The sequence below is a fragment of the Coenobita brevimanus genome, chromosome 61, assembly GCF_032717465.1.
Source record: "Coenobita brevimanus isolate Jiangsu-jjx chromosome 61, ASM3271746v2, whole genome shotgun sequence".
NCBI lineage: Eukaryota > Metazoa > Arthropoda > Malacostraca > Decapoda > Coenobitidae > Coenobita > Coenobita brevimanus.
Genome location: NC_137014.1, coordinates 27,874,666 through 27,902,367, shown reverse-complemented (window position 1 = coordinate 27,902,367; position 27,702 = coordinate 27,874,666). Strand labels below are relative to the sequence as shown.

Below are 27,702 nucleotides of genomic sequence, written 5' to 3'. Positions count from 1 at the left end.
TTTTTATACAATATGTGTCTGACTCTGGGTACAGGCTTCAGGGCCATTAGTCTTCCTACACACCTCCACTTGTCACCACTTCAGCGGTAACACCCACCGACCATATTGAATACATGCTAGGGTTGTCTTATACAGGACTAGTGTACTGGTATTAGTGGGGTTATTTTTACGACATGTCGGCAGGTCTGCTAGTTGATAAGTAAAGTCTGCTTTTATGAAATTCAAATCCTTAAACTGTTCCCTGCCCTAGCCGGAATTCGGTCCTGGGTTCATTAGAACTGCATTTCACCTCTCTACCGATTCATCCACAAGAATATAGTGCAAAATACATCTTTGGCTTGAAGGAATCAGTAGGTAGTCTGTCTTGGGTTTTAGATTGTTGTTAGACAATTTATTTTATCATCATCATCATCATCATCATCATCATCATCTGGACCTCCTATCCCACCCTAGGGCAGGGTGAGGAGTAGCAACATCCAGACAGCCAGAGTTTGCCCAGTTCAATAGGCCATGCTTCCATTCACTCATCATTCAAACCCTTGAAATCTTGGCTCCATCAGATAGACCAATAAATTTCAGCTTGTTCTGTAGCTCCTGTAACTTCACATATTGTTAATTTTTTTTCTTCTTTTTCCTGATGGTATTATTCAGTTAAAGGGAGATTTTTCAAGGTGCAGATGTTAGTTATACTCTTGACAGATTTTAGGTATACTTTTCATTAACCCCTTCTTTGCTAAATGTTTTTCTCAAGTTGCATAAAATCATCTAGTCGTAGGAAGGTTAAGGTACAAAAATAAAGGGGGAGGGGTAAGAACTTCCTTTTGTTGAAAGAAACTAGGTTGCTAGTGGCTACACTTTGATGACTAATTTTATATTCTTTTAATACAACCACCAAATGGTTTTATTTAGCTTTGGCCCCAGACTTTTCAGGCTGGAGGAGTTAGAGAGCTATAGCTTTCATTAACTTCACTGATAAAGATCTGTAGTAAGTCAAACAAAATTGTCCATACTATTTTTACTCTAACTTGGCCTTAAATTGCCATGTGTCCATCTTGAAGGCTGAGTTGTAAGAAGAGATTATCACCAGAATTAGGTGCTAGTCACAAAAGAGTATCATGGAAAGGTTGTAGAGCTATATCATTTTCTTACTCTGTCATGCAGCTGTGTGAAATACAATGCAGAAAGAAATCTGGGTTAAGTTAAGGTGAGAGAATTGTGTTAGCAAGAATAAGTTTTAAAAAGCCATCGAGAAGTGATTAACGGTAGTGCACTTACTGATTGGCCTTTACTTTTTGTATCAAATTTTCACTCTCATCTTGAATGTCAGGATCAACTTGCCTAGCCCTGGGCTCCTACGCTCCTCATGGGGCAATGTAGGATTGGATGATGGATGGATGGATGATCTCTAATGTATGTAAGTGAAGTTTGGACCTTGTTGGAGGGACACAAGTCAGGAGTGAGAGCAGTGGAAATGTGTTATTTGGTAGGAGCATGTAGAGTTACATGGAGAGACAGACTGACAAATGAGGGAGTGAAGGAGTGTTGTAGTGTGGATGTGGTTGTTATAGAAAGCATTAGAAGAAATACATTGAGGTGGTTTGCCACATGGAGGGGTTGGAGAACGGGAGACTAATGAGGGGAGTGTATTTGAGTGAAGTAGAGGGGGGGGGGAAAGGGAGGGGGAGGCTGAGGATGGAGAAGGAGGGATGGAATGGAGAGGTATATGAGAGAGATGTGAGTGAATGGGGGGGGGGGAGCAGTGAAATGGCAGGGGACAGGGTGACATGGAGCAGATTTGCTTGTTGCCACCCCTTTCGGGATTAAGGTGTCTGGCAATAGATAGATAGATAGATGATTTTATTGTGTAGGATTCACAGATTGCTTCCATGCATCTGTAGAAATACAATTGTACTATTTAATGCTTTATGTACAGTTGCAGTCAGTAGTTTTGTTACACCATTTGAAAGCTGTGAGGGCCTGACAAAGTCTTTCTACTTTTACTGTAATCACTGTACTGTTTTTACTTTAATTTGGCCTAAAATTACTATCTCTTCAGCTTGAATGCAGAGCTGGAACAATAGTATCACTAGAATGCAATCCTAGTCACAAAGAAGTATTCTGAAAATGATGTTGAGCCAAAGCATTGTCTTATTCTGCAGTTGAAGTATGTGAAATAATCTGCAAAAGGATTGGGCCAAGTTAAGCTGGAAGAACTGCAGTATACTGTAGACTCAGACTGTTGCTTTCTTTATATGAAATTTCATAATTGGCAAGGGACTTTTGATTGGGACTGTGTACTGCTCCACTGTACTATATCTTTCTGTCTTTCGGTCTATTGCCAGATGCCTTAATCCTGTAAGGGGTGGCCACAAACAAATCACCTCCCTGTCGCCCTGTCCCCCACCTTTTTGCTGTCCTCCCCCCAGCTCACACCTCTCTCTCTGTCAAATACCTCTCCACTCCATCCCTCCATCTCATCCTCAGTCTTCCCCACCCTCTCCTCCCCTCCACCTCACTCACAAACACTCTCCACATTAATCTCCACTCTCCATACACTCCACATCATCGAACCACATCATTGTATTTCTCCTACTGCTTACTCTCTCATCCACCTACACACCAAAATGCTCCTTCATTTCCTCATTTGTCAGTCTGTCTCTCCATGTAACAGCATATGCTCTTCTATCTATCTATTGCCAGACGCCTCAATCCCGTTTGGGGTGGCCACAAACAATTCGCCTCCGAGTCGCCCTGTCCCCCGCCATTTCACTGCCCTGCTACCAACTCACACCCCCCTCTCTCATATACCTCTCCACCCCATCCCTCCATCTCATCCTCGGCCTCCCCCTCCCTCTTCCTCCCTCCACCTCACTCACATACACTCTCTTCGTCAGTCTTTCACCCTCCATCCTCTCCACATGGCCAAACCACCTCAGTGTGTTCCTCATAATGCTTCCTATCACATCCACACCAAAACGCTTCTTTATATCCTCATTCGTCAGCCTGTCTCTCCATGTGACTTCACAGGCTCCTCTTAAATAACTCATTTCTACTGCTCTCACTCTTGACTTGTGTCCTTCCAACAACGTCCAAGCTTCACTTCCGTACGTTAGAGTTGGTATCACAATACTGTCATGTAGTAACTTTTTCACTTCCATGCTCACTTCCCTGTTTCTTATCACTGCTTTCAAAGAACCAGCAACCTTTCTTCCCTGCTGTACCCTTTCAAGCACTTCACCCTCCAAACCTCCATCCTTACTCATCACACTACCCAAGTACTTAAACGTACTCACATTTTCCAATTCCTCACCATCCAACCTCGCTGTACATTCATTGACTTCACCTCTCTCAAAGACCATCACTTTACTCTTCCCTACATTCACCTTTAGATTCCGTTTCTTACACACTCTCCCAAACTCATCCACCAAGCCTTGCAGCTCCCCTTCGTCTTCACTCAACAACACAGTATCATCTGCAAACAACATTACAGGGAGTTTCCAAACACTATCCTCTCTCACCAGGGCCACTCAACATCCACTACCCTACCTTGTACATCTTTTATTACCCCATCCATGTACAGATTGAACAATCATGGAGACATGACACATCCCTGTTTCAACCCAACTTTCAAAGAGAAAAATTCACTTAGTTCACCATCCACACACACTGCAGCCTTCGCACCATCGTACATACTCTTCACAGCATTCAACAACTTCCCATCTACTCCATATATTCTTAACACTATCCACAATCCTTGTCTATCCACCCTGTCACATGCTTTCTCCAAATCCATGAAAGCCGCATACAACTTCTTTCCCTTCTCTAGAAACTTTTCCACTAAAGATCTAAGAATGAATATTTGATCTATACAACGTCTTCCCTTCCTAAAGCCTCCCTGTTCTTCTCCAACTAATTTCTCTGTTCTTTCTCTAACTCAGTCAATAAGTATCCTACCATACACTTTTCCTGTTATACTAAGAAGACAAATGCCCCTATGATTACCACACATTTCTTTTTCCCCTTTTCCTTTGTACGAGGGAATAATTATACCTGACTTCCAATCCTCCGGGACTCTACCTTCCTCCCAGGCCAATCTGCACATCTTCCACATCCATTCTACTACTATCTCTCCCCCATGCTTCAGCATTTCACCACACACTCCATCAATTCCTGGGGCTTTCCCCGATTTAACTTTCTTCATTGCTTCCACAACTTCTATCCTACTGATTTCTTCCTGTCTTCTCACCTCCCTCCTTCTCCCAGCCATTCCCCAGCCACTTATACTCGCATTACTTCCATCCTCTATGTTCAACAATTCCTTAAAGTGTTCTCTCCATCTGCTCACTTTTTCTCCCTTCTCCACTAGTAATCTACCATTTTTATCTTACACTCCCTTGCTAACTTCACTTCCACCCTGTCTTACTCTTTTCACCTCTTTCCAGAACATTTTCTTACAGTCCCTCCACTTTACACTCAAATTCCTTGCAAATTCCTTATCCACTCTCTTCTTACTCTCTCTTCCTAATCTTTTCACCTCTCTCTTTCTTTCTACATAGAACTCTCTCTTTCGCCTCTCAACTTCTTCCACGCCCCTGTTTCTCATCCATTCATTGTATGCTTTCTTCTTTTGTGCCACAGCCTGTCTCACCTATTCAGTCCACCATGCTGTTCCTTGCACCCCCCTCCGTCTTCTCTTCCTTCCACACACCACATCACATGCTGCACATTTTTCTTCTGTAAATACCCTACACACACCTTCCACGTCTCCCATCTGCTCCAATTCGTATTTGCCCAATCGTTCCTCCACTTCTCTCTTATACTCTGCCTTTTTCTCATCCTCTTGTAACCTTTCCACTCTCCTTGCAACTACTCCTTCCTCACTCTTGACTTGTGTCCTTCCAACATGGTCCAAGTTTCGTTTCCATGTGTTAGATTTCTTGACTTGTGTCCTTCCAACATGGTCCAAGTTTTGTTTCCATGTGTTAGAGTTGGTATCACAATACTGTCATGCAGCAACATGTTTCTTTTTTTTAATTTCCATGTTCACTTCGCTATTTCTTATCACAGTTTTCAAAGAAACAGCAACATTTCTTCCCTGTTATATCCTTTCAAGCACTTCATCGTCTAAACTTCTTTCCTTACTCATCACACTACCCAAGTACTTAAATGCACTCACATTTACTATTTCCTTATCATCCATCCTCACCTTGCATTCAGTGACTTCATTTCTCGAAAACCACAACTTTACTCTTCCCAACATTCACCTTTAGATTCCATTTCTTACATACTCTCCCTAACTCATTCACCAAGCCTTGCAGTTCCCATTCGTCTTCACTTAACAACACAGTATCATCTGCAAGCAACAGAACAGGAAGTTTCCAGACACTGCCCTCTCTGTTTAGGGCCCCTCCAACATTCACTACCCTACCTTGTATCTCTTTTATAACTCCTTCCATATACAGATTGAACAGCCATGGAGACATGACGCACCCCTGTTTCAGTCTAACATTCAGATAGAAAAATTAACTCTGTTCACCATCCACATCTGCAACCTTAGCACCCACATACATACTCTTCATGGCATTAAACTTGCTTCCCATTTGCTTCATATATTCATAATATTTTCCTAATTCCTAGTCTCTCCATATTGTCATAGGCTTTCTACAGATCTATGAAGGTCACATACAGCTTCTTTCCCATCTCTAGAAACTTTTCCACTCAAGACCTTAGGATTAATATCTGATCTCCACAACCTCTTCCCTTCCTAAGACATTGCTGTTCTTCTCAACTAATTTCTGTTATTTCTGTGACATTCATTCATCATCTCATCCTGTATTGCCCCATGAGAACTGTAGGAGCCCGTGGCTAGGCAAATTGGTCCTGACATTTAAGATGAGAATGACTAACCTCACTCATCCCTGAGTGGCATTACATGAGCAGTAAACCCCAACCATCCCTTGGATATAAACCTGTACTGGCTCAGTTCGATTGGAGCGCCTTAATTACCCACAAAACCACCAGGTGCCATAATTTGGTTATATGGTTACCTTCCCAGCATAGTACAGTAAAAGCTCGATTAACCGGCATTCGATGCATTGACACGTGTATAACCGGAACGCAAATTCAATCCGGCATGGGTTTGAAAATATTCTGGATACCGGTCTTTCCCCTATAATTCTTGATTAGTTCTGTACAGTACAAGATAGAGTAGTGTAAGCAGCTAAGTTTTCAAAATTATTTTGGCCTGTAACATATGCTAAATCTTTCTTTAAATAATTATTGGTAATGTTTGCTGGTTTATCTTCAGTCCTGTACAATTTCTCTTGCTGTCTTTTTGTGTGTATTATAGTGTACACTCACGATCTCTAATTTCTTCTCAGAGGTGCCCCCTTTGTACTCCCATATACCCAAGGAAGACAGAAGGGGGGGACGATACGAGCTCCACCCGCCTCTACCCCAGCTCCCAACCCTCACCCATACCCCTACCCCTCCCAGCCCCCTACTCATCATTCTTAATTGGCAGTTACAGCTCAAGCTAACCTCATACTTTACATGTGTAGTCACATTACTAATACACAAATATAAAACACTAGGATATGTAAAAAGTATATAATATGACTATGAACATGCTGCAGGAAGAAATTAATGCATTATAACTTTGACAAAATAAAAACATTAACAACGGCCATCCCAGGCCTCATGCGTTGGGTGTTTGCATGCTTCCATGTCTGTGCCTGCATGTTTGGATGTGTTTATGTCTGTTTTTCAGTGTGTGTGTGTGTGTGTGCATTACGGTTAATTGAGCTTTTACTGTAAATGGTGGTCCTGGTGTACAGGAAACCATTTGGCTTGTCACTTAGTGTAGAGTCTCCTATAAACAGAAGGAAGAGGAAAGAATGAAGGAAAGAAAGACAGACGAGGAAGGAGGGAAAGAAGGATGGAAGAGAGGAAAGGACAGGAACCCGAGAGCAGCACAACATCGTGTGAGTGGATGGTGAATACCCTCACCTACCACAAATTTCTCTACTCTGTCAGTAAATATCATACTGTATATTTGGACATGTGGAGAGAATGGAGAATGAAAGACTGACCAAGAGGGTGTATGTAGGTGAGGTGGAGGGAGGGAGAGGGAGGGGTAGACCGAGGATGAGGTGGAGGGATGGAGTTGAGAGGTATATGAGGGAGGGGGGGTGAGTTGGGGGGAGGGGAGTCAAATGGTGGGTGACAGAGTGACTTGGAGGCGTTTTGTCTGCGGCCACCCTTTGCGGGATTAGGGCGTCAGGCTATAGATAGATAGATAGATATTTTTCCTATTACGCTGAGAAGACAAATGTCTCTATGACTCCCACACACTTCATTTTCCCCTTTTCTCTTGCACACGGGAATAATAATACCTTACTTCCAGTCATCTGGGACTCTACCTTCCTCCCCTGCCAGTCGACACATCTCCCATATCCATTCTGCTACTATCGCTACCCCTTGCTACAGCATTCACCACATACTCCATCAGTTTCTGGGGCTTTTCCCATTTTGAATTTCTTCATTGCTTCCACTACTTCCATCCTACTGATCTCTTCTTCCCTTTTCATCTCCCTCCTCCTCCCAGCCAATCCACAGCCACTTTTACTTACATTACTTTCATTCTCTGTGTTTAACAGTTCCTTAAAGTGTTCTCTACATCTGCCCACATTGTCTCCTATCTCCACTATCAATCTACTGTTTTTATCTTTCACTCCCCTACTACCTTACCCTGTCTAACTCTCTTGACCTCCTTCCAGAACATTTTCTTACATTCCCTCTACTTTACACTTAAATTCCTTCCAAATTCCTCATCCACTTTATTCTTACCCTTTCTTACTAATCCTTTCATCTCTCTCTTCCTCTAAACATGTAACTCTCTATTCCATCTCTGAGCTTCCTCCATGTGTCTGCTTCCCATCCACTCACTTTATTCTTTCTTCCCTTGCACCACAGCTTGTCTCACCTCCTCATTCCACCATGCTTTTCCTTGCACCCCCTTTCATCTTCTCTTCACATCACGCACCACCTAACATGCTGCACTTCATCACTATACATTATATTTATTGGTTTGATTATAGAGTACTTTTAACCCATTCATTACAATGAATTACTGTACATTATATTTATGCTCTGATTGTAGAGTACTTTTAATCCATTCATTACAGTGACAGCTTATTTAGTGTATCTTGCTATTTCCATGTGATTTTTATACATTTTTACATATTTTGAACTGGAGGAGATAAAATATAGCCTTCACTAACCCCTACAGCATATGAAGTCTGTAGTTGCTTGAAATTATCTGGAGGTAGCAAGGGATAAAATAAGAAGTCAGTGTACTAAAAGAGTCAGATGAATGAGTACTGTGTAACGATTAGCAGTACATAGTTGAAGGGAGTGATTAAAACATGTTTCCTGGATTGATATAATCATGTATGCATTTTTATTAACCTTTTAATTCTTTTTTTTCCCATGAATTCTGCAGCGCCCATTTGGAAGGGTATGTAAATTTGGTTTATCTTGATAGTTCTCTATAGTCAGTGAATCATATAGCAACTTTTGTATGGTGTTAAAGGGAGTAATGTCACAGTTTTCAGCATACTGTGGACTTTGGATAAGTGCTGCTCGGGTAATGACGGCCAGATGAATAATTATCAGTCTGTGGTGTGCTACAAAACACTAGTAATGTCTGAAAGACATCACAAAGTCATGTTGTTTTATGTATAGATATATGTAGTGAGTAGGCTGTAGCACTTGCCAGTCAGGGCAGTACCCCTGAAAAGATGGGAATGCTAGTGGTAGGGAGAGCTGGAGCTCCTGTTTCAGTAGTCATTAGGATATCCTGACCATCCCTCTTTGCTGACCTTTCAGTGTGACACTAACACGGAGAGTAGGCCAGCATACTCTCCCAAACACTTTTCTCTAACAGTCCCATGCGTTTCTCTACATGAGCATTTCATACCACACACTGTACCTCACTGCGTCAATGGGGTTGGCTCCAGTAAGAGCATGCGCCCATGAAACTTTTCCCCTGCTACATAGTGACAGACTGGAGAGGAGGCATGATATGGGCTCTGCCAGCGCGGTTTTTGGGCTCGGGATGGGTTGGGGCTCAGATCTGTACCAGAGGGTACAGAGTATTGCAGTCCCCAGGCTATTGCTTCCACACAACAGAGAGGGCCCATACCTGGGAGAAGTGTCCCAGGAGGGTGCCCTATTGGTGGGTGTATAATCGTGGGGTAGTTACAGTTTCATGGCATGCTTGGAGGGTGTCTCTGTGTCCCAAGGCCACTGCCAGAGCCACTGGCCATGGCTGTTGGGCTGTGGGTCCCAGATCCCATTCCTGGACTTGGGACTGCAGGTGGGCTGGGCCTGTGGTCTGCCTTCTTTATTTTACCCGACTTATTCGTATGATAAAAAAGTAGCAAGCCTGTGGAAACTGAATCGCCCAAGGGGTTCAGAGTTGCATCATGGAATGTGGGTAGTTTGAAGTGTAGAGCAGGGGAAATAGTGGGGACACTGAACAGGAGAGCTGGTGAATGTCAATTGCATATAAGAAGTCAGGTTTAGGGGAGTGGTCAGCTAGAATGATTGCTGGAAGGTACTGCAGATATAAGCTAAATAGATGGATAAATGTAGATGGATATGGTGATGTGAGTGTGCTGGTTGTGGAGAAATTGGTGGAATGTGTCGTGAATGTAATGAGAGTGACTGAAAGGATTATAACAGTGAAAGTATTGTGTTGTAAACTCATGACTTCAGCAATATCAGCATATGCTCCACAGGCCAGCTTGGATGATGTAGAAAAAAAACACATTCTGGGCTGACAATACTTTTTTTTATGCAAGGACGAAGGAACCAAAGGCCAGGAGCTTGCAAACCGTTCCTTGCAAGAAAAAAAAAAAAACAGAAAGCAAAAGAGAGCCAAATTCAAGATCCGTTCATTTCGAGATGCCTGGACACAACTGCTTTTGAAAGACTGGAGATCATAGGAAGTAGGAAATAGAGACAGAGGGAGACAGTTCCAGAGATGACCTGTTGGTGGTATGGGGGATGATGATATTGTAAACTTGGTTGGAGATTTACATGGTCATATGGATGAAGCAGCTCCAGGATATGAAGGGGTACATGGGGGACATGCATATGCTACAAGGAATATGGAAGGGGAAAGGATACTCAAATTTAGGGAGGCAATGAACATGATTTTGTGCAACACGTATTTTAAGAAAAGCAAGGGCAGGTCAGTTACATATGAGTCTAGGGGAAATAGTAACCAGATTTACTATATCCTGGTCAGGAAGGCTGATAGGAGATTGGTGGTGGATGTTAAAGTTTTAGAGACTGAAGAGTGTGCAAGAATACAAATTACCAATATGTGACGTGGTGCTTAAGGAGCGTGTTGTAAAGAGGAGGATGTATGCTCCCGGGAGGAGAATATGGAAGTTAAAAATCCAAGCAGTAAGGGATGCCATCTGTAGTGAGATGAGTAGAGTGGTGGCTGAGCAGAGAGCAGTTGACAAAAGTGTTAATGAACGGTACAGAGCCATCATGAAGAAGTGCATGAGAGTTCTGATTCAGTGTGTGGATGGACAGGGGACCCTCTAAGACACAAGGTAATGCGGTGGTGGGATGAGAGCGTAGAAGCTGCAGTTAAGGTGAAAAAAAGACTCTTCCAGGAATTGAAAAGGAGTGGTAACATACAGGAATACTTGGCTTCCAAGAATATAGACAGACAGGATGTATTCAGGCCACAATCTGTCTCATAGACTTTCACTGGATAACAGCACTGAGAGGAAGAATACGGTATTTAACCTGCCACATGCCGACAGACTTTGGACCTTCATGAAGCCGTGGTGCCAGCCAGTTTTCGACTTTTTTTTTTTTTTTTTTGCTAGATATGTTAGAAATGATGAGAAAACATGGAGAACAACCATAAAAGTACTCACAGAAGCCATTTAGGTCAATTTTGAGGTTGATTCTTCCTGAGCAAGTGACTGAAAACTTCAGAGTAATGCCCGTAGACTTCACCGCCTGCCACCACCACAGAGTGAGAGGAGGCAGAAGCTCTGCATTTTTTTGATCGGTACTTATGGCGTTTGAGCAAAATACACTTGTTGGATATATAGATGATATAGGGAGTGTTCCCAAGCATTGTTATGTACGTTGGGGTATTATGACAAGCGAGTGAGTGAGTTGGATTGCCCATATAATGTTGGTAATAGTTCTTATTCCACATTTCTGAGGTAGAAAGTCTTTGCCCATACGTATCATACTGTACATTATATATATGTTTTCCACATAACTTATAATTCTTTTCATAGTCTATGCACTCTTGGTGTTTTTTCTCGCTAACGCAACGCACTACCATCTTCTGTTCTCGCATGGCAAAACAGTCGCAGCGTGTCATTTCACTTAGTATATTTTCTCACACACTCAACGCACTACCGTTCTCTTTTCTCGCACAGCAAGGGATTCATGCCATGTCCATTCACTTAGTATATTTTCTCGCACACACACACACACACAAACATACGTAACTTATTTTACTATCTATCTATCTATCTATTGTCAGATGCCTCAATCCCGTTTGGGGTGGCCACAAACAAATCGCCTCCAAGTCGCCCTGTCCCCTACCATTTCACTGCCCTACTTACAACTCACACCCCCCTCTCTCATATACCTCTCCACCCCATCCCTCCATCTCATCCTCGGCCTCCCCCTCCCTCTTCCCCCCTCCACCTCACTCACATACACTCTCTTCATCAGTCTTTCACCCTCCATCCTCTCCACATGGCCAAACCACCTCAGTGTGTTCCTCATAACGCTTCCTATCACATCCACAACTTATTTTACTCCACCTACTATTATAATATCACTGACACTACTTTCTTATCATATTACACTTACTTATGAGATAATTATCACTACATTTTATTTACAGTTATTTACATTTCACTTGCGTCTTTTGTAGCACACACCACGGAGTTCAGAAGTGGTATTCTTTGAAGCAGGGTGAAAGGCACAGCCCCACATCACGCTCCACACACTGGTAACGTGAGTCCTTTCGCTGTTTTCTGAGCCGTGCTGTGCTGTGTTGGCACATGTGACACCTGTGTTGGGGATTCTTCTTCTCACCTGGCACCGTCACTGACTCTGGGATATGACATTTGGTAAGGCAAAGGGGATTTTCCTCACCAACTGGATGTTTTCTAGGGGCACAATCACCGCCATGGATGCCAATCAACTCCCTGCACAGCTCCCTTATAAAGTCCTGGAAAGTGTCGCTGGATCCTGTGGTGTGGGCGTGGAAGAGGTGAGCATTCAAAACTGTTACATCCAGCAGGTGAAAGAACAGTTTCTTGTACCAATTCATCATGGACCTGGCACACTTGATGCTCGATATCATTGCATCCGATTGGTCTACCTGACGCATATTAATATTGTGATCAATCACAGCTACAGGCTTCCAGATGTGCACACGTCTTTCACTGCAGTAATCGATGGTCTTTGTGATATGCATCAGGGGACGATGAACCGTCAAAAGGAGGTTTACCTCGCGGTTGTGCTGCCAGGTAGTGGCGAGGATGTTGTTAGCTTGATAAAACATTACCTCCTTCCTTTCCAGTTTCCTGTGCACCTGTACCATGTGCCGCCTGGTTTTCTTCACTGTACCACAGATGCCAGTCTCTTGCTGCTGCAAATACCAAGTGAGAAGTGGGCTAATGTACCAGTTGTTCAGGTACAGGATGTGGTCACGCCAAAGGTACGGCTGCATCATTGTTTTCACAACTGCACCAGACAAACCAATAGTCCTGTCATCTGAAATTTCCGTCTGTGCACCGATGTACAGGACTATGTCCTGCACATACCCGGTTCTGCAGTCACACATGATGAAAATTTTGAACTGAAAGTGGTGTCATTTGCTTGGGATATATTGCCTGAAGGCAATATTCCCCATCCATAACACGAGACTCTTGTCTTTGACCAGGTCTCTGTAGGGGGAGAAAGAGGATAAGAATCGTGCCCTCAGGTGATCAAACACCAGGTGAATTCGGCACATCCTGTCAATGTTGCCTACATTGCTGGGGTTCTCAGTATTGTTAAAATGAAGCCGGCTGAGAATGTACTGGTATCTGTTTCTCCCCATAACTCTTCCAAAGAAGGTTGTTGATATAAGTGGGTCCACAGTCCGGTATGAAGGCAACTGATTCTTTTTCATCAGTCCTGTCAATAGATCTAATGCCAGGAACAGGTACATCTCGTTGACAGATATGACAACACCAAACAGCCGGCTGTGGGGTGTTTGTGGGACTGTACCACGACAGAATGCTGCATGTGTGTTTGAAAGTATGCAGATTCTGAGAATCCAATCATTTGTAAAGAAGTTTTTGAAGAACTCAATCCCTCTAGAGGATTGATTCAGGGACAGTACAGCCTGCCGTGTCCCCACGAGTAAATGGATGGTACTGGGAATAAAATTGCTCCCATCCTCCCACTCGCACGACACTTCATCCTCTGCTTCACCATCTCCACCATCACCACCACTGTCCCCATTGTCAGGATGGGGAGGAAAACTGGAGATCACGTGGGGAATACAGTATTTTCCTCCTCCTCACCTTCCTCCCGACTATCATCTTTTTTCCTCCAACCTTTCTCTTTTCCCTTCCCCTTCCTCTTCCCCTTCCCCTTCCCCTTCCCCTTCCACTTCCCTTTCCCTTTCCCCATTGCTTTTATCCCCACAGTACCAATAAGGGAGAAGGAAGCACTGAAATGAGGTGGGGAATTTCCATGTAGTAGGTTACGTGTGGCTGAGGTTACTCAGGCCCTTGTGAGATAAGTGGTGGCGTGCATCGCACCCCACGTGAGTAAGACAATGCACTACTCGCCTCGTATATTTTAGTTTGTAAATTCTCCCTGGTCTTCGGCCCTTTACGGGGGAAATCCTACCCACTTCAGCAGAGTATATTGAGCACCAGGATCCTCCTGACACTCATCCTCACTAGAGGAATTGTCATACGATCGTGGGTGGCAGGGGGTGGTGGGAAGGGGTGGTGATGGTGGGGCTGCCTGGGAGGACAACGATGTGACCTTCACATATTTCGCCTTCCTGGGGGATGGAACTTCTTCGTCACTGCTTGATTCAGAGTCCGGCTGAATGTAACCCCTGTCAGCCATATTGTCATCTAATAGGGAATCGCTTTCCCTATCACAGGGCACCTCAGGGGGTGAGTCAATCTCGTGCTGGGCTAGGCCGCAACACGCCGTGATCCTCACTCACTATCAAAATCAGACTGACGTGGCGCACTCCCACACGGGCTGAGGTGTGCAGTGCTGACTCACACCTGGTGGGTGAGGCCTAGAGAGGTGCGGGAATATCCCTAACAATTTTTTGGCATGTAATTTGAATTTTAGAATTTTGACAATTATTTCAAATTGTGTGCGTACATGTACATCAGTGGGACTGTCTGCGCATATAGGGGTTGATGTACACGTATGTCATTGGCATGGGGCAGGTTAAGATGGCAAATCAAACGAAGAGGGAAAACAGGGATATCATAGGTGAGCAGTGTGTGAAGAATGATGAGGGAAAGGTAATGATGGACAATGAGGATATTAAAGATGCTTGAAGAGAGCGTCATTACTAGTTGCTGAATGAGGAGTTTGCCTTGAACGGAGGTGCGGAGTCAGCAGATCCAGTGTTTGCGTCATTACTAGTTGCTGAATGAGGGGTTTGCCTTGAACGGAGGTGCGGAGTCAGCAGATCCAGTGTTTGGCCCTTGACCTGTGGTTGTTGCTGCTGCTGTGAGCTGGACAGTTAACAGGATGCAGTTAGGGAAGGCAGCGGGTGTGACTGCGTTGACTGCTGAAATGCTGAAAGCCTGAGGAGATATAAGAAAGGGTTTAGTTATTGATTTGATAAATATGATTATGTATGAGTGTATTGTCCCAGATAACTTGGTGAAGAGTGTGATTGTACTATATATGGGTACAAGCAGAGGGGTGATGCCCTGGAAAGAGGAAATTACAGAGGCATAAAACATTTTTTACCAGATATTGAAGTTAATGGAGAGAGTTCTGGAAGGTATGATTAAGAAAAGAGTGAATATTTACAAGGTGAAGTTTTGGTTTATGCAAGGCAAAGGGACCATTGATGCCATATTTATTTTCCGACAGCATCAGGAAAAATATGTAGGAAAGAAAATGGAGCTGTACTTTGTTTTTGTTGATATAGACCTTTGACAGGACTCCTAGGGAGGTGGTGAAGTGGGCAGTGAGAAAGCTTGGAATCAAGGAGTGGCTGGTTAAAGTGGTTATGGCTGTATATTTGGGTGCTAGGATCCAGGTGAGAGTGAATGAAGATTCGAGTGATGAATTTAACATGAATGTTAGTGTGCATCAGGGTTAGTCTTGAGCCCAATATTGTTTGTCATGGTACTTGAATCTCTGTCACCAGACTTTAGAAATGGACTCCCATGAGAGATGTTGTAGCTGATGAATTGGTGATGATTGCAGAGAATGAAAAGGAGGCTGAGGAAAGGTATAGGAAATGGTGAGACGGTATGGGACAAGGGTTTGAGAGTAGGGGCAGATAAAACAAGTGACGATATCTAGAGCTGGTGGTGGTACTGTCAACACTGAGGGAGCTTGGCCATTTGCAGTTTGCTACAAGGATGTGGGAAGCAACTCCTACTTGCACAGTGTTGTAATAATTGGGTGCATAAACCGTCTAGTGGCATTAGAGGTAGACTGTGAAATAAAACTGAATTCAAGTGTGTGGTGTGTTGGGGATTGCATGTAGAGATTGTCAGGCATAAATGGACTGATCTTGCTAGAGAGTCTCTTGCATGTGTGAAAGAGTTTTGTTTTTGGGGGTACATGGTATGTGGTGGAGGTGGGGCTGGAGTAAGGAGTGGTTGGAGGAAGTTCAGGGAGCTGTTGCATCCCCTGACGTTGAGAAGGCTCTACTTCTGTGTTGCTCTAATGGATCCTTGTATGCGGCATGTGTTAGGAGGTAATGCTGTATGGTAGTGAGACCTGGACAGTAAAGGAAGAGGATTAGATGGATATATAGTGTTTCTTGAATGTGGGGTCTGGGTGGGCTTGGATTTTGATGAAACAGTTGAGAGGAAGGATGGGACTGGAATGTATTGGTGTTGTGATGAGGGAGGGGTAGTTTGAGATGGTTTGGGCATAGTGAGAGGATGGAGGATGACAGATAAGTGAAGAAGGTAAAGTGTCAATGTTGGGGGGAGGGTTGTGAGAGGCAGTCCATAAAAGGCCGGGGACAGGTTCATGGAGTGTGACTTCAGGGATAAGGGACTGAATAGGGAGAATGTTCAGATCGAGCAGCATGGTGACCAAGGGTGATGCTTGCAAGCATGTTGGAGTCTTTATAAACAAAGCAAAATGAGAGAACACAGTAGAACCACTTTAGTCCGGACAATATTGGGGAAGGTTTGTCTGGATCAGCAGATTGTCTGAACCACGAAGGTAATCTCCAGTCCAAACCAAAAACATTATATTATTTGCATACGGTATATTTGTTAATTTCATTTAATCTCTCAATTATTTGTCATCACAGTACTGTATATGGCTTATCTTAATATATGGCGCTTTCTGCTTGCCTGTGTTAAAACAGTATCTGGCAAAATTAGGCAGTGTCAGGCTCAGAAATGGGAAGCAATCGGTGGTACAGTAGAGTCACGATTTAAGACAAAAGGAAGTAACAATCTTACAATAACATGAACATTTAATTACTCCCATAATTATTCAACATCACGATACTATCACTCAGTTGCGTGGGAGAAACTGAGTGGAAAATGGGTACGTTTAGGTAATGGATTTCCAGATGGCCTGATGGCTGTGTTTGTTTACAACTCATGTATTGTGCTTTTGTCAGTCACTAATTGGGTTCCTTGACCTTAACCCACGTCCCATATATGCCGCTGCCTTCCTCAGTTGTTATGTGTCGTTGTGTTTAGAGGCATTTATTTATTTATTTATATTTACTCGCTCCTCATTTCATATCAGAACTTCGAGCACACGCTTCCAAACTAACTTTAATTATGCCTAAGCAACCTGAAAGTATTAAGAACTCAAGAAAAGCAATTATTCCCAAGGAAAAAGTAAAATTGTTGGACAAAGTGGCATGTGGTGTGGGAGCTTAATGTGAATGAAAGTAACATTCAGACAGTCAGGCAAAATGAGTCATGTGTGTTTACAGTGTGGAAAGTTTCTTTGTTGGAAAGTGATAAAATGCTAAAATTGTTAATGATGAGGAAGCAATATAATTCATGTTTTTGCGTTAAGTGCAACGAGCGTGAAAAGGGCTTTGTGACCAACCTTTGTTATAAACTGACAGATTCAGGGTTAGAAAATTTGGCTCTTGCAGTATGTGAAGAATATATGTGTTGGTGTAAAAAGCTAGGTAAGAAAATTATGTGCGTTCAGTTGCCGTGAATTATACTGTCATATAAATTTTACAGCTCGACTGACTTGTTTATTATTCAAGATTACTACATTTATGTGTATCAGAGAAGTTGTACGCAGTCACTCCATGCTGATGACTTCAGTATATTTTATTTCATTATAGTTTATGACTAATGATACTTTCAAAAGTAGTTTCACACCTTGCATTTATTTAATGACAATGCTCTGAAAGTACTTCTTGGTGAAATATGCATGATGCTGGGTGGTGATTTTTTATGTGTTGATTAGGTTACAAGTTATGGGGGAGCTTTCAAGGTTAGGCTTTGTGGCGACCCTTAGTGGCTTAAATTATAGGGTGTATTGGGGGGCAAAACTTCTCGGTTAGGTTAGGATGTGCTTATGTGCCCAGTCAGTGAGATCATATGTAAACACACTGCCATAGGTGTCTTAAGGCCAACACTAGGTGAGTATGATTGTGATTACATTATGTGCTGTATTACTGTATCATATGTACTGTATCATTACTGTATTGTATTTTATGACTAACTTTTTATCATTTGCCCATGGAAAATATTGTAGGAAGGTTTTTAGGATAGAGGGTTGAAATGGATATTATTGGTTAGTTACATATTATCTGGCTTAGTATTGAATGGATAGCCAATTGGAGGTACTGATGCAGCGTCCGGATTTTCCAGTATCCGGCAAGGGGGTGTGGGTGAATTATGCTGAATAATTGAGTTGTCAGATAGACTTTTTCCTGGTCAGGAGGGCTGATAGGAGGTTGATGAGGATGTTAAAGTTATAGGAAGCAAGGAGTGTGTGCAGCAACACAAGTTATTGATAAGTGACATGGTGCTTAAGGAGCGGGTGATGAAAAAGAGGACCTATGCACCTAAGAGGAAAATATGGAAGCTGAAAAACCAAGCGGTAAGGGATGCCTTGTATCGCGAGATGAGTAGAATGGTGACTGAACAGGGAGCCGTTGACAGGAGTGATAATGAACAGTACAGAGCCCTTAAGAACAGTCGCTTGAGAGTTAGTGATTCAGGTGTGGATGGACAAGGGGCTTCTCAAGACATAACGTAGCTTAGTGGTGGATGAGGGTGTAGAAGCTGCAGTGAAGGAAAAGACAAGGATATTTTGGGAATGGAAATGGGTGATAACAAGGAGGAATACTTGGCTGCCAAGCGTAAGGCTAGAAAAGAGGTTTACAGGGTAAAGTCTGAGTCTCAGAGACTTTTACTTGATTACCTAAATACAGTAAACCTCTCATAAGTCAGACTATATGGGGCTCTAGGGTAGTTCAACTTACTGGATTTTCCGACTAACAGGAAATAATTGAAAAAAAAAAAACTCTACAAGCATACCTCGGTTTAACAGTGTAATTGGTTAGGTAAAACCTCATCGTTAGGCAGGGTATCATATATTGGGGTACTTTGAACATGTATTGTGGACTGTTTGCCAGCCTTGGGTTTCCCCCCAAACCAAGCCCAAAAACCCACCCAAATGGGCCCAAAAACAAGTTTAAAGCCAATCTAAATGGCCTAACAGCTGTCAGTGGCCTAACACCTGTAAATAACTCACTGAAACCAATGAAAATCATAAGGAATAGGTTAGAAAATATCAAACACCTCTCATCACTTACTTCTTGTAAGTCCATGTCTGGTCCTGGTCATCATCCTTGCCATCCACCCCTGAGGCTGGGGGACATGTGGTGCTCCCTACCACTCTTCCTCCTCAAAGCCCTCAGACCCCATCTCTAGGGAAGGGTCAGAGGGGGGTGAAGTCTGCAAGTTGGGTGGTCATAGCAAGAGACTGATGCACTGGCTCTGGGGGTAGCGATGGAGAGTGATGCAATGAGGCAGGCGGTGGCGATGGGTTTTGATGCGATGGCTCAGGGGGTGGCAGTGGGGTGCGATGCGATGACAGGAAGTGGTGAGGGAGACAGCTGTGATGACTGGTGAGGTGGCGAGGGAGACCACTGTGATGAATGATGAAGAAGCGATGGAGTTAGTTGTGATGGCTCATGTCGTGGCGAGGAAGACAGAGACAGTGGCTGAAGTGGTGAGGGAGATGGAGGATGGGTCGAGGAAGGCAGCGATGGAGTGGCGGGTTGCCTTAGTGGAGACACAGGTGGCACGGGAGACGGGGATTGGCTGAAGGTTAGGTCCAGCACTACGGGCCAAGCATGTCCTCGGCGGGAGGAGACCCTGGGTGTTTCTCTGCTGGTCGATGGCGGGGTAGATGCTCTGCTGGTTGAAGGTTGGGGAGATGCTCTGCTGGTTGAAGGCTGGGGAGATGCTCTGCATGTTAAGGGCTGGGGAGATCCTTTGTGGCTTGCTGGCTTGGTGGGGGACCTGTTTGAAGAAGGCAGTGATTGTAGTCTGCCTGGCTTCCCTCTTCTTTTCCTCCAGCATTGTCCTGTACACTTTCATCTCCTCCTCCAGCCGATCAGCTGCATCCCTGCATTTGTCCTGTGAGAGGGTCGTGTATGCGCCTCAGCGCAATGATTTCGTCCAGCTTGGTCAGCATCCTCCCCGAAATTGTTATTTTGAGGGCTTACACTTCGGGGACGACCTCCTCCTGTGCCTCCTTGTGCGCCTGCTGAATCTCCATATTGAGAAGCTCCTTGTTGCTGAGCTCCTCCCTGTGGCTTTCGAGAACCTCCTCCATGCCCTCCTCATCGACCTCCCTGAAGCCTGCCTTGTGCAACAATTCCACTATGTCCTGTTGCACAAGCTGCACCGGTGGAGCTTGCACGCCGTCAGGGAAGCCTGTGAAGGAGTGCACGTACTCTGGCCACAGCTTCCGCAACGCATTGTTCATGGCGGCCTGGCTAACCTCATTCTATGCTACGGTGATATTCTCTAGGGCGTGGCATAGCTTGTAGCCCTTCCAGAACTGCTGCACTGTTGTCCTACCATCACTGTCATAGGCCCTCACCAACTGCTGCATAGTGCGGCAGAGGTAATGTGCTTTGAACGCAGTGATCACCCCTTGGTCCATTGGCTGCAACAAGGACTCGGTGTTGGGGGGCAGGAACACCACCTCTATGTTGCTCGGCTATTCTTTCATTGTGGGAGGGTGGCTAGGCGCGTTGTCTACCACCATGAGAAATCTGTTCACCAAATTCTCCCTGGAGGCATACCTTTTCAGCACACGAGAGAGTTACGAGTGGAAATATGACTAACAGATATTGGAAGTTAGCCAGGCCATCTTGTTTGACTTCCAAATCACCCCAAGGTTCTCTTTAACATACCCCACCAGAGCCCTGAGGTTCTCGTAGTGGTAGACAAGGAGCGCTTTAACATGAGGTAACCCTCGGCGTTGCCCCCCAACAGGAGTGTCAGCCTGTCCTTCAAAGGCTTGAATCCTGACACAGGCTTTTCCTCTGTTGCAAGATATGTCTTAAAGGTCATTCTCTTCCAGAAGAGCCCAGTCTTGTCAAAATTCAAGACCTGCTTCGCACTGTAGCCACACTCCACAATGATGCGCTTCTGGTCATCAGGAAACACTGTCGCTGCCACCTTATCTGCATTCGCCTCCTCACCATACATCTTCACATGGTGGAGATTAGCTCGCCTCTTGAACCAGTCAAACCACCCATGACTCACTTTGAAGGTTTTGCTAGCATCAAGATTCCAGTTCACCTTGATTTCTTCCCATAGCGAGAGAGCCTTGGTGCAAATAATTGCCTGGCTCATGGGTGCCTTGCACTGGTTCTGACCCTCCACCCACTTTAGCAGCATCCACTCCAGCTCCTCCATCGCAGGCTCTCTCTGGCGGGTGATACGGGAGGCGGATAAGGTTGCAACATCCCCAGGAGCAGCCTTAATGACCTCCTCCTTATTGATGTTCATGGAGACAGTCAACTGGGCCAGGTGGAGAGCCGAGGCGATAGCAAACGCACCCTCGCCTTTGTCATGGCACTTAAGAATATCTAGCTTTACTTGTAGAGAGACAGTTTTACGTGATAGCCAATACCCTCTTGAGGCACAAAATGATCCATAGGTATATGTGGCGAATGATGAGAAGGGTGGGTGGTGAACTGAATGATGGAAGACAATAAGTGATTATATGTGTGTGGATGACAGGATAAGAAGGTGTGTAGTGGATGCAAGAGTATATAGAGGTTGGAGGAGTGGATTTTCTGACCACCACCAAGTGGTGGTCAGAATCAGCGTCCAAGTGAAATGGAGAAATAGAAGAATGAGGGTGGAAAACTTACAAGAGGATGAAAAAAGGGCAGAATATAAGAGGGAAGTGGAGGAGCAATTGGGTAAATATGGATTGGAGCAGATTGGGACGTGGAAGGGGTGTGTAAGATATTCACAGAAGAAATCTGTGCAGCATGTGAGGTGATGTGTGGGGTGAAGAGAAGACGAAAGGGGATGCAAGGAACAGCAACGTAGGATGAAGAGGTGAGAAAGGCTGTGGGACAAAAGAAGAAAGCATATAGTGAGTGGATGAGAAACAGAGGCGTGGAAGAAGTTGAGAGACATAAGAGAGAATTATATGTAGAGAAGAGAGAGGTGAAAAGATTAGTAACAGAGTAAGAAGAGAGTGGATGAGGAGGATGGAAAATAGGCAGAATATAAGAGGGAAGTGGAGGAGCAACTGGGTAAATATGGATTGAAGCAGATGGGGGATGTGGAAGGGGTGTGCAAGATATTCACAGAAGAAATCTGTGCAGCATGTGAGGTGGTGTGTGGGGTGCAGAGAAGACAGAAGGGGATGCAGGGAACAGCATGGTGGAATGAAGAGGTGAGAGAGGCTGTGGCATAAAAGAAGAAAGCATATAGTGAGTGGATGAGAAACAGTGGTGTAGAACAAGTTGAGAGACGAAAGAGGGAGTTGTATGTAGAAAGGAAGAGTGAGGTGAAAAGATTAGTAAGAGATAGTGGATGAGGAATTTGGAAGGAATTTGAGAGTAAAGTGGAGGGAATGTAAGAAAATGTTCTGGAAAGAGGTAAAGAGAGTTAGACAGGGTGCCAAAGAACTTAGTTGGGGAGTAAAAGATAAATATGGTAGACTGCTAGTGGAGAAGGGAGAAAGAGTGAGCAGATGGAGAGAACATTTTAAGGAATTGTTGAACATAGAGTATGAAAGTAATGCGAGTGTAAGTTGCTGGAGAATGGCTGGGTAATGGAGGGATATGAGAAGAGAGGAAGAAATCAGTAGGATGGAAGTTGTGGGGAAAGCCCCAGGAATTGATGGAGTGTGTGGTGAAATGCTGAAGCATGAGGGAGGAGAGATGGTAGTAGAATGGATGTGGAAGATGTGCAGATTGGCTTAGGAGGTTTCAGTTCTTGCCAGTATTGCTTGTGCTACACTACTTTATAATTGCCTTTCCGAACTTTCAGTCCTAGCTAGTTCATCATGATGGAAATCTCACTCACTTCTTTTTTCACTTGGATTTCAATCCTTCAAATTCTTCAGATGATGCCGGGCATCTTGTTCTTACGTGATCTTACCATTTTCTTAGTGCCACCACCATTTTGGTGGGTCAGAGTTGAACGCCGCACAATATTCACATATAAACATTGATATTCTGGTGTAATAACTAAGAATGTCCATCTTAAAAGGGCAACTCTCTCTCTCTCTCTCTCTCTCTCTCTCACTTTTGCTAATGTTTGTACTAAATTTGTTGCATGGAAATGGAAATAAGTTTGAGTTGTACTCGCTGTTCACAAAGTAGTCGAAAGTTAGGCACAATGAGTTTGTCACATCCTCTCCTTTTGGGTGCTTGGGATATTTATTTGTGTGTGTGTGTGTGTGTGTGTGTATGTGTGTGTGTGTGCTTCATTCCCAGTGGTGAATTATTTTTACTTAATTCTTGCTATATCTAGATGATTTTTATTTTGCTTTGGTGAGAGTTTTCAAGCAGTAGGGGTTAGATGTAGCCTTAATCCATATATTTCTATAGTAGCCGCAGCGAGAAATGAACGCTGTGGTGGGGCAGGCGGGATGACCTGGGATTCCCCCACTGTTGCCATATCCACATGTCACCGACCATAGAGGTAGGATGTCACCGACCATCGGCCACCGCTGCAGCCCCGCTCCATGATCCTTACCCTGTGTCTCTGGCTTTCTCTTTCTCTCTCGGTTTCTATATAAACTGGTGTATTTCCGAAACTAATTATGAAATTATTATGACTTTTGTTCCACACCACCACTGAGGTAAAAATCAAGGAGAGTTTTCTGTATAAAGGTTTCCCCCCCCTCCTAAATGTGGCATATGAGCGGGGGAGTGCGGCCTTGCCGATACCTCCGCCTGACCTATAATTATACACTCGCCAGAACTGACCTGCCCTCAGACAAGGGGGGGGAAACCTTTATACAGAAAACTCTCCTTGATTTTTACCTCAGTGGTGGTGTGGAACAAAAGTCATAATAATTTCATAATTAGTTTCGGAAATACACCAGTTTATATAGAAACCGAGAGAGAAAGAGAAAGCCAGAGACACAGGGTAAGGATCATGGAGCGGGGCTGCAGCGGTGGCCGATGGTCGGTGACATCCTACCTCTATGGTCGGTGACATGTGGATATGGCAACAGTGGGGGAATCCCAGGTCATCCCGCCTGCCCCACCACAGCGTTCATTTCTCGCTGCGGCTACTATAGACGTCAGGCATAAGTTAAAGAAAATCATGTGGACGAAGCTTGAGTACACTAAAAAGGTTATCACTGGATTGCCTGGATTTATTAATAATAAGTTTTTTTATATACTGGTAGTCCTCGTTGTGTGCCAGGGTTGTATTCCAAAAAATCACACTTTTTTCATAGGTTGGTTCTATAAATTTGGGGAACTTGCAGATCAGCTTTATCAGTAGCAGTGGAAATATGCAATTTTGTTCATTTCTGTGGATTTATTAGCAAAAAGGAGTATTAAAAAGATGATTTTAATAAGGAAAGTGGCAACTAATAATGGAGAAAAAATTTTGACCTGTAATGAGGAAAAGTAGACAGACAATTAGGAGTTACGGGATATCATATTTTGACATAATGGTGTGGCTAATTGCAGGTCCAGGTCGGTTTCCCTGGTCGTCAGATGCCACCCGAGATCTGTCTGTCTACCTACGTCCCAGTCAGCGCACAACCCTCCTTCAGCCCGATGCACTTTGTTTTGACGCACCTGATGTTCTCTTTGTTATTCCCAGTGCCCCCAATAACACACAGGAGAGGGATGCTATCAGGAAGACTTGGGGCCAATGGGCGGGAACCTGGGGGGAGGGTAAGAGGGTCAACTGGGAATATGGAGTTGGTGGTGGTGGTATGAAGAGAAGGCCTAACATATATAAACTACAAGCTTCACTCTCCAAGACATCCAAGCTGGTTTTCTTTCTAGGAACAGCAAAAGCACAAGAGAGGGTGAGCAGTCGGATTTGGGCGGAGAGCGAGTTATTTGGGGATCTCGTGGTTGAGGATTTTGTAGACTCCTACACTAACCTCACCCTCAAGAGTGTGTTTATGCTGAAGTGGGTGAACCAGAACTGCCCTTCAGCACAGTATATTATGAAGGCTGATGATGATATCTTTGTGAATGTGCCAAATCTCCACCGAACTCTGTCTAGCCTTAGTCCTTCGAAAGTGTTGACAGGGAGTCTAATTTGTGGTGCAAGGCCAATACATGATCCGCGCAGCAAATGGTACACACCTCACTACATGTTCCGAGAAGGCTATTACCCAAACTATCTCTCAGGCACGGGTTATGTCCTGTCAGGGGACCTAGTAGACCCTCTCTTCTCTGCTGCAATTTCCACTCCGTACTTCCACCTGGAGGATGTATTTCTAACTGGCATTTGTGCTCGCAAGATTGGAGTGCGGCCCACAGATAACTTTGGTTTTAGTTACCAACCCCGTGCGCTTAGCCCATGTGTGTACAAAGAAATCGTAATGGGGCATGAAGTCTCTCCCTCTGAGATGTTGAAACTCTGGAACCTTCTCAGTCAGCCTGCCACTGTTGCCAAGTGCCGACCCATCAAGAAGTCAAAGTTAAAAAGCCATGTTGCTACCAAGTGTGTCTGGAGATGAGATGTGTATATTCTGTGTTATATGTATTCTCATGTATATTTGAATCTCATATGATCTGATACATTGTATATTTGAATCTTTTTAGGTCTGATCCATTGCATATTTGCGTATCTTAACCCTTTGAGATTTCGAAGACGCCATTTCGAGTCATCATAAACCCAACCGTTGAGATTCTGATGACTCGAATTCGTGTCATATGAAACAACATTTGTTTTTTGCATGTTTTCCATATCCTATCTGGGCTTGTTCTACATACACTATCCTGTTTATCCTTTTCCAACTATTTAGTTTTACACTGACAAGTACATCGGACAGATGCATAATAAATTCGCTTTTACCATGAATAATATCAGTATTACCAGCATAGATATTTACTTGTGTGACAGCGAGAGCTTTCGCTTTTCACTATGAAAACTTAAGTAAATTGCCATAACCTATATATCAGTGGAAAGGTAATTTACTGTAGATTGACATGGTGCAATCAAATTTCATTTAACTCTAATACTTTTTTTTTTTTTAATAAAAATTTTTCTATGGAAGGGTGTGCGATTTTTCCTTTTTAGCTAACTTCTACTCATCCTGTTGGCCTTTTAGCTACCGTATTTACCTTTTTCAACCATAATACGATAAAGAGCAACTATTCAGCTTTAAAACGGTGCCTCGTTCATTAGTCTACCATAAAAAGTTAGTGTACAGTGGCCGATTAAGTACAAATATCGCTGCACAACGGTGCACTCTATGTGCGCCAGGCTGAATCTGGCACAGACACAATCGGCAGAGGGCTGAAAATCTCAAAGGGTTAAGATCCGATGCAGTGTTTATATTCCCGTACTGATGTGTGTCTTGTCAAGAATATTAGAATATATGTGTATGTGTTTGACCCATTTTATTATAGGATACAAACTAGTTATATGTGTGATTGTATTTGAATCCCACAGTATGTGATGTTTTGAAGCTATATGTATGACCATATTTGAGTCTCTGAATGTCTGACAATTTGCATACTCTCCCAGAGTTGAAGGAAGGCCTGTCAGGTCTAGTGGATTATTCATTGTTCCATTTTTCATGAATGTACTAGCTACCATAGTTCTGTGATCACTAATACAGTTCTCTGAAACACTTGTTTCATCAAAAGAAATTTTATTAAATATCAGCCTTCATATTTTTCTAACTTTTATAAATATTTACTCAATATATTATAGGTTGTCTGGATCCAGTTGTACTTAAGATATTAATTCTCAGAGCAGTAGGTGTATATAAATTTGTACTTACACCTGGTTCTCATTTTTAGTACTTTACTAATTGGGAAGTTTGAATCCAACATGGGATCTGTAGAGGAATATCTTGTTCTAATGTCGTATGGAACTCAAAATCTTCAGAAGTTAAAAATACAAACTGGTTACATATTTTGTATTTTGTGTAGACAGACTCTTTGACAACCAGTATATGAGGTCTTTTCAGAAAGTATCTGACTTTAGGTTCTAAAAAAATAAGTAGCTAACCTGCTGAGCTAGGACACTAATCTCCCCTCCAAGTAGACCCCTTCTGACTTGACACACATAGCCCAGCATTCTTTCCACTGCCTGAAACATTTTTCAAAGTCGGTTTTTGGTACCTCCTACAGTTGCTTCATTGTGTTCGTCATGATGTGTTTTCTTGGATGAACGTTGCTCAAGACATGTTCATTGATCATTCATTGCCAAATGCCATGTATCCCAAATGGGGTGGCCAAGGGCTTAGAGTTAATTGTTTTACAGGGAGGGGCACTAATCCTCCACCAACCCCACTTGACACGTAGGGATGTCAAGACATGTTGGAGTGTGCAAATCACGATCCAGACTTTCTGGAGATATCACTGGAGAAGAGACTTGGATATGTTGTTATGACACAGAAACCAAAGCACAGTCATCCCATTGGAAGCATGCAGGGTCACCTTGGCCAAAAACAGCACAACAGGTCTGCAGCAAGGTGATTTGCACTCACATGTTGACTTTTTTTTTTTTTTTTTTTTTTTTTTTTTTTCTAAATACTACTGTAGTGTTGTGCATCATGAATACACACCAGAAGGTTAGACAGTCAACAGGTATTACTACCTCGGCGTTATCCATCATCTTTTTGATGCAGTTCGGCGAAAGAGACCAGACCTTTGGAAAGTGGCAAGTTGGAAGCTGCACCATGACAACTCCCCTGCCCATTCATTTCAAATGATTCAGGAATTTT

The 27,702-nt window shown here is 43.6% G+C and overlaps 2 protein-coding genes across 5 annotated transcripts in view; both read left to right on the top strand.

Annotated features, from left to right (window-relative positions):
- Nucleotides 1–27,702, top strand: part of LOC145403626 (uncharacterized) — a 79,339-nt gene that overhangs the window by 41,094 nt on the left and 10,543 nt on the right. The window contains exons 4-5 of one of the 4 annotated variants that reach the window (XM_080275302.1): nt 1,162–1,204; nt 6,381–7,158. The exons of 1 other annotated variant lie outside the window; for it this stretch is intronic. In XM_080275302.1, the coding sequence (XP_080131428.1) occupies nt 1,162–1,203 (42 nt within the window). In that variant the 3' untranslated portion in view covers nt 1,204; nt 6,381–7,158. Of the gene's footprint in view, nt 1–1,161; nt 1,205–6,380; nt 7,159–27,702 lie in introns of those variants that run through there. 2 more of the 4 variants (XM_080275301.1, XM_080275300.1) reach the window with 2 other exon arrangements.
- LOC145403557 (beta-1,3-galactosyltransferase 1-like) lies at nt 24,454–25,490 on the top strand. Its single transcript, XM_080275235.1, has 2 exons — nt 24,454–24,708; nt 24,772–25,490. Exons 1-2 carry the CDS (start codon nt 24,454–24,456, stop codon nt 25,480–25,482), a joined length of 966 nt encoding a protein of 321 aa, XP_080131361.1. The 3' UTR covers nt 25,483–25,490.

What these genes read in the sequence shown, in the direction of transcription:
- LOC145403557 (XM_080275235.1), top strand. Translation starts at nt 24,454, where the DNA reads ATGGTGTGGCTAATTGCAGGTCCAGGTCGGTTTCCCTGGTCGTCAGAT. An exon ending in GGGTCAACTGGGAATATGGA is followed by an intron (nt 24,709 to 24,771) that starts GTTGGTGGTGGT and finishes TCACTCTCCAAG; the next exon opens with ACATCCAAGCTGGTTTTCTT.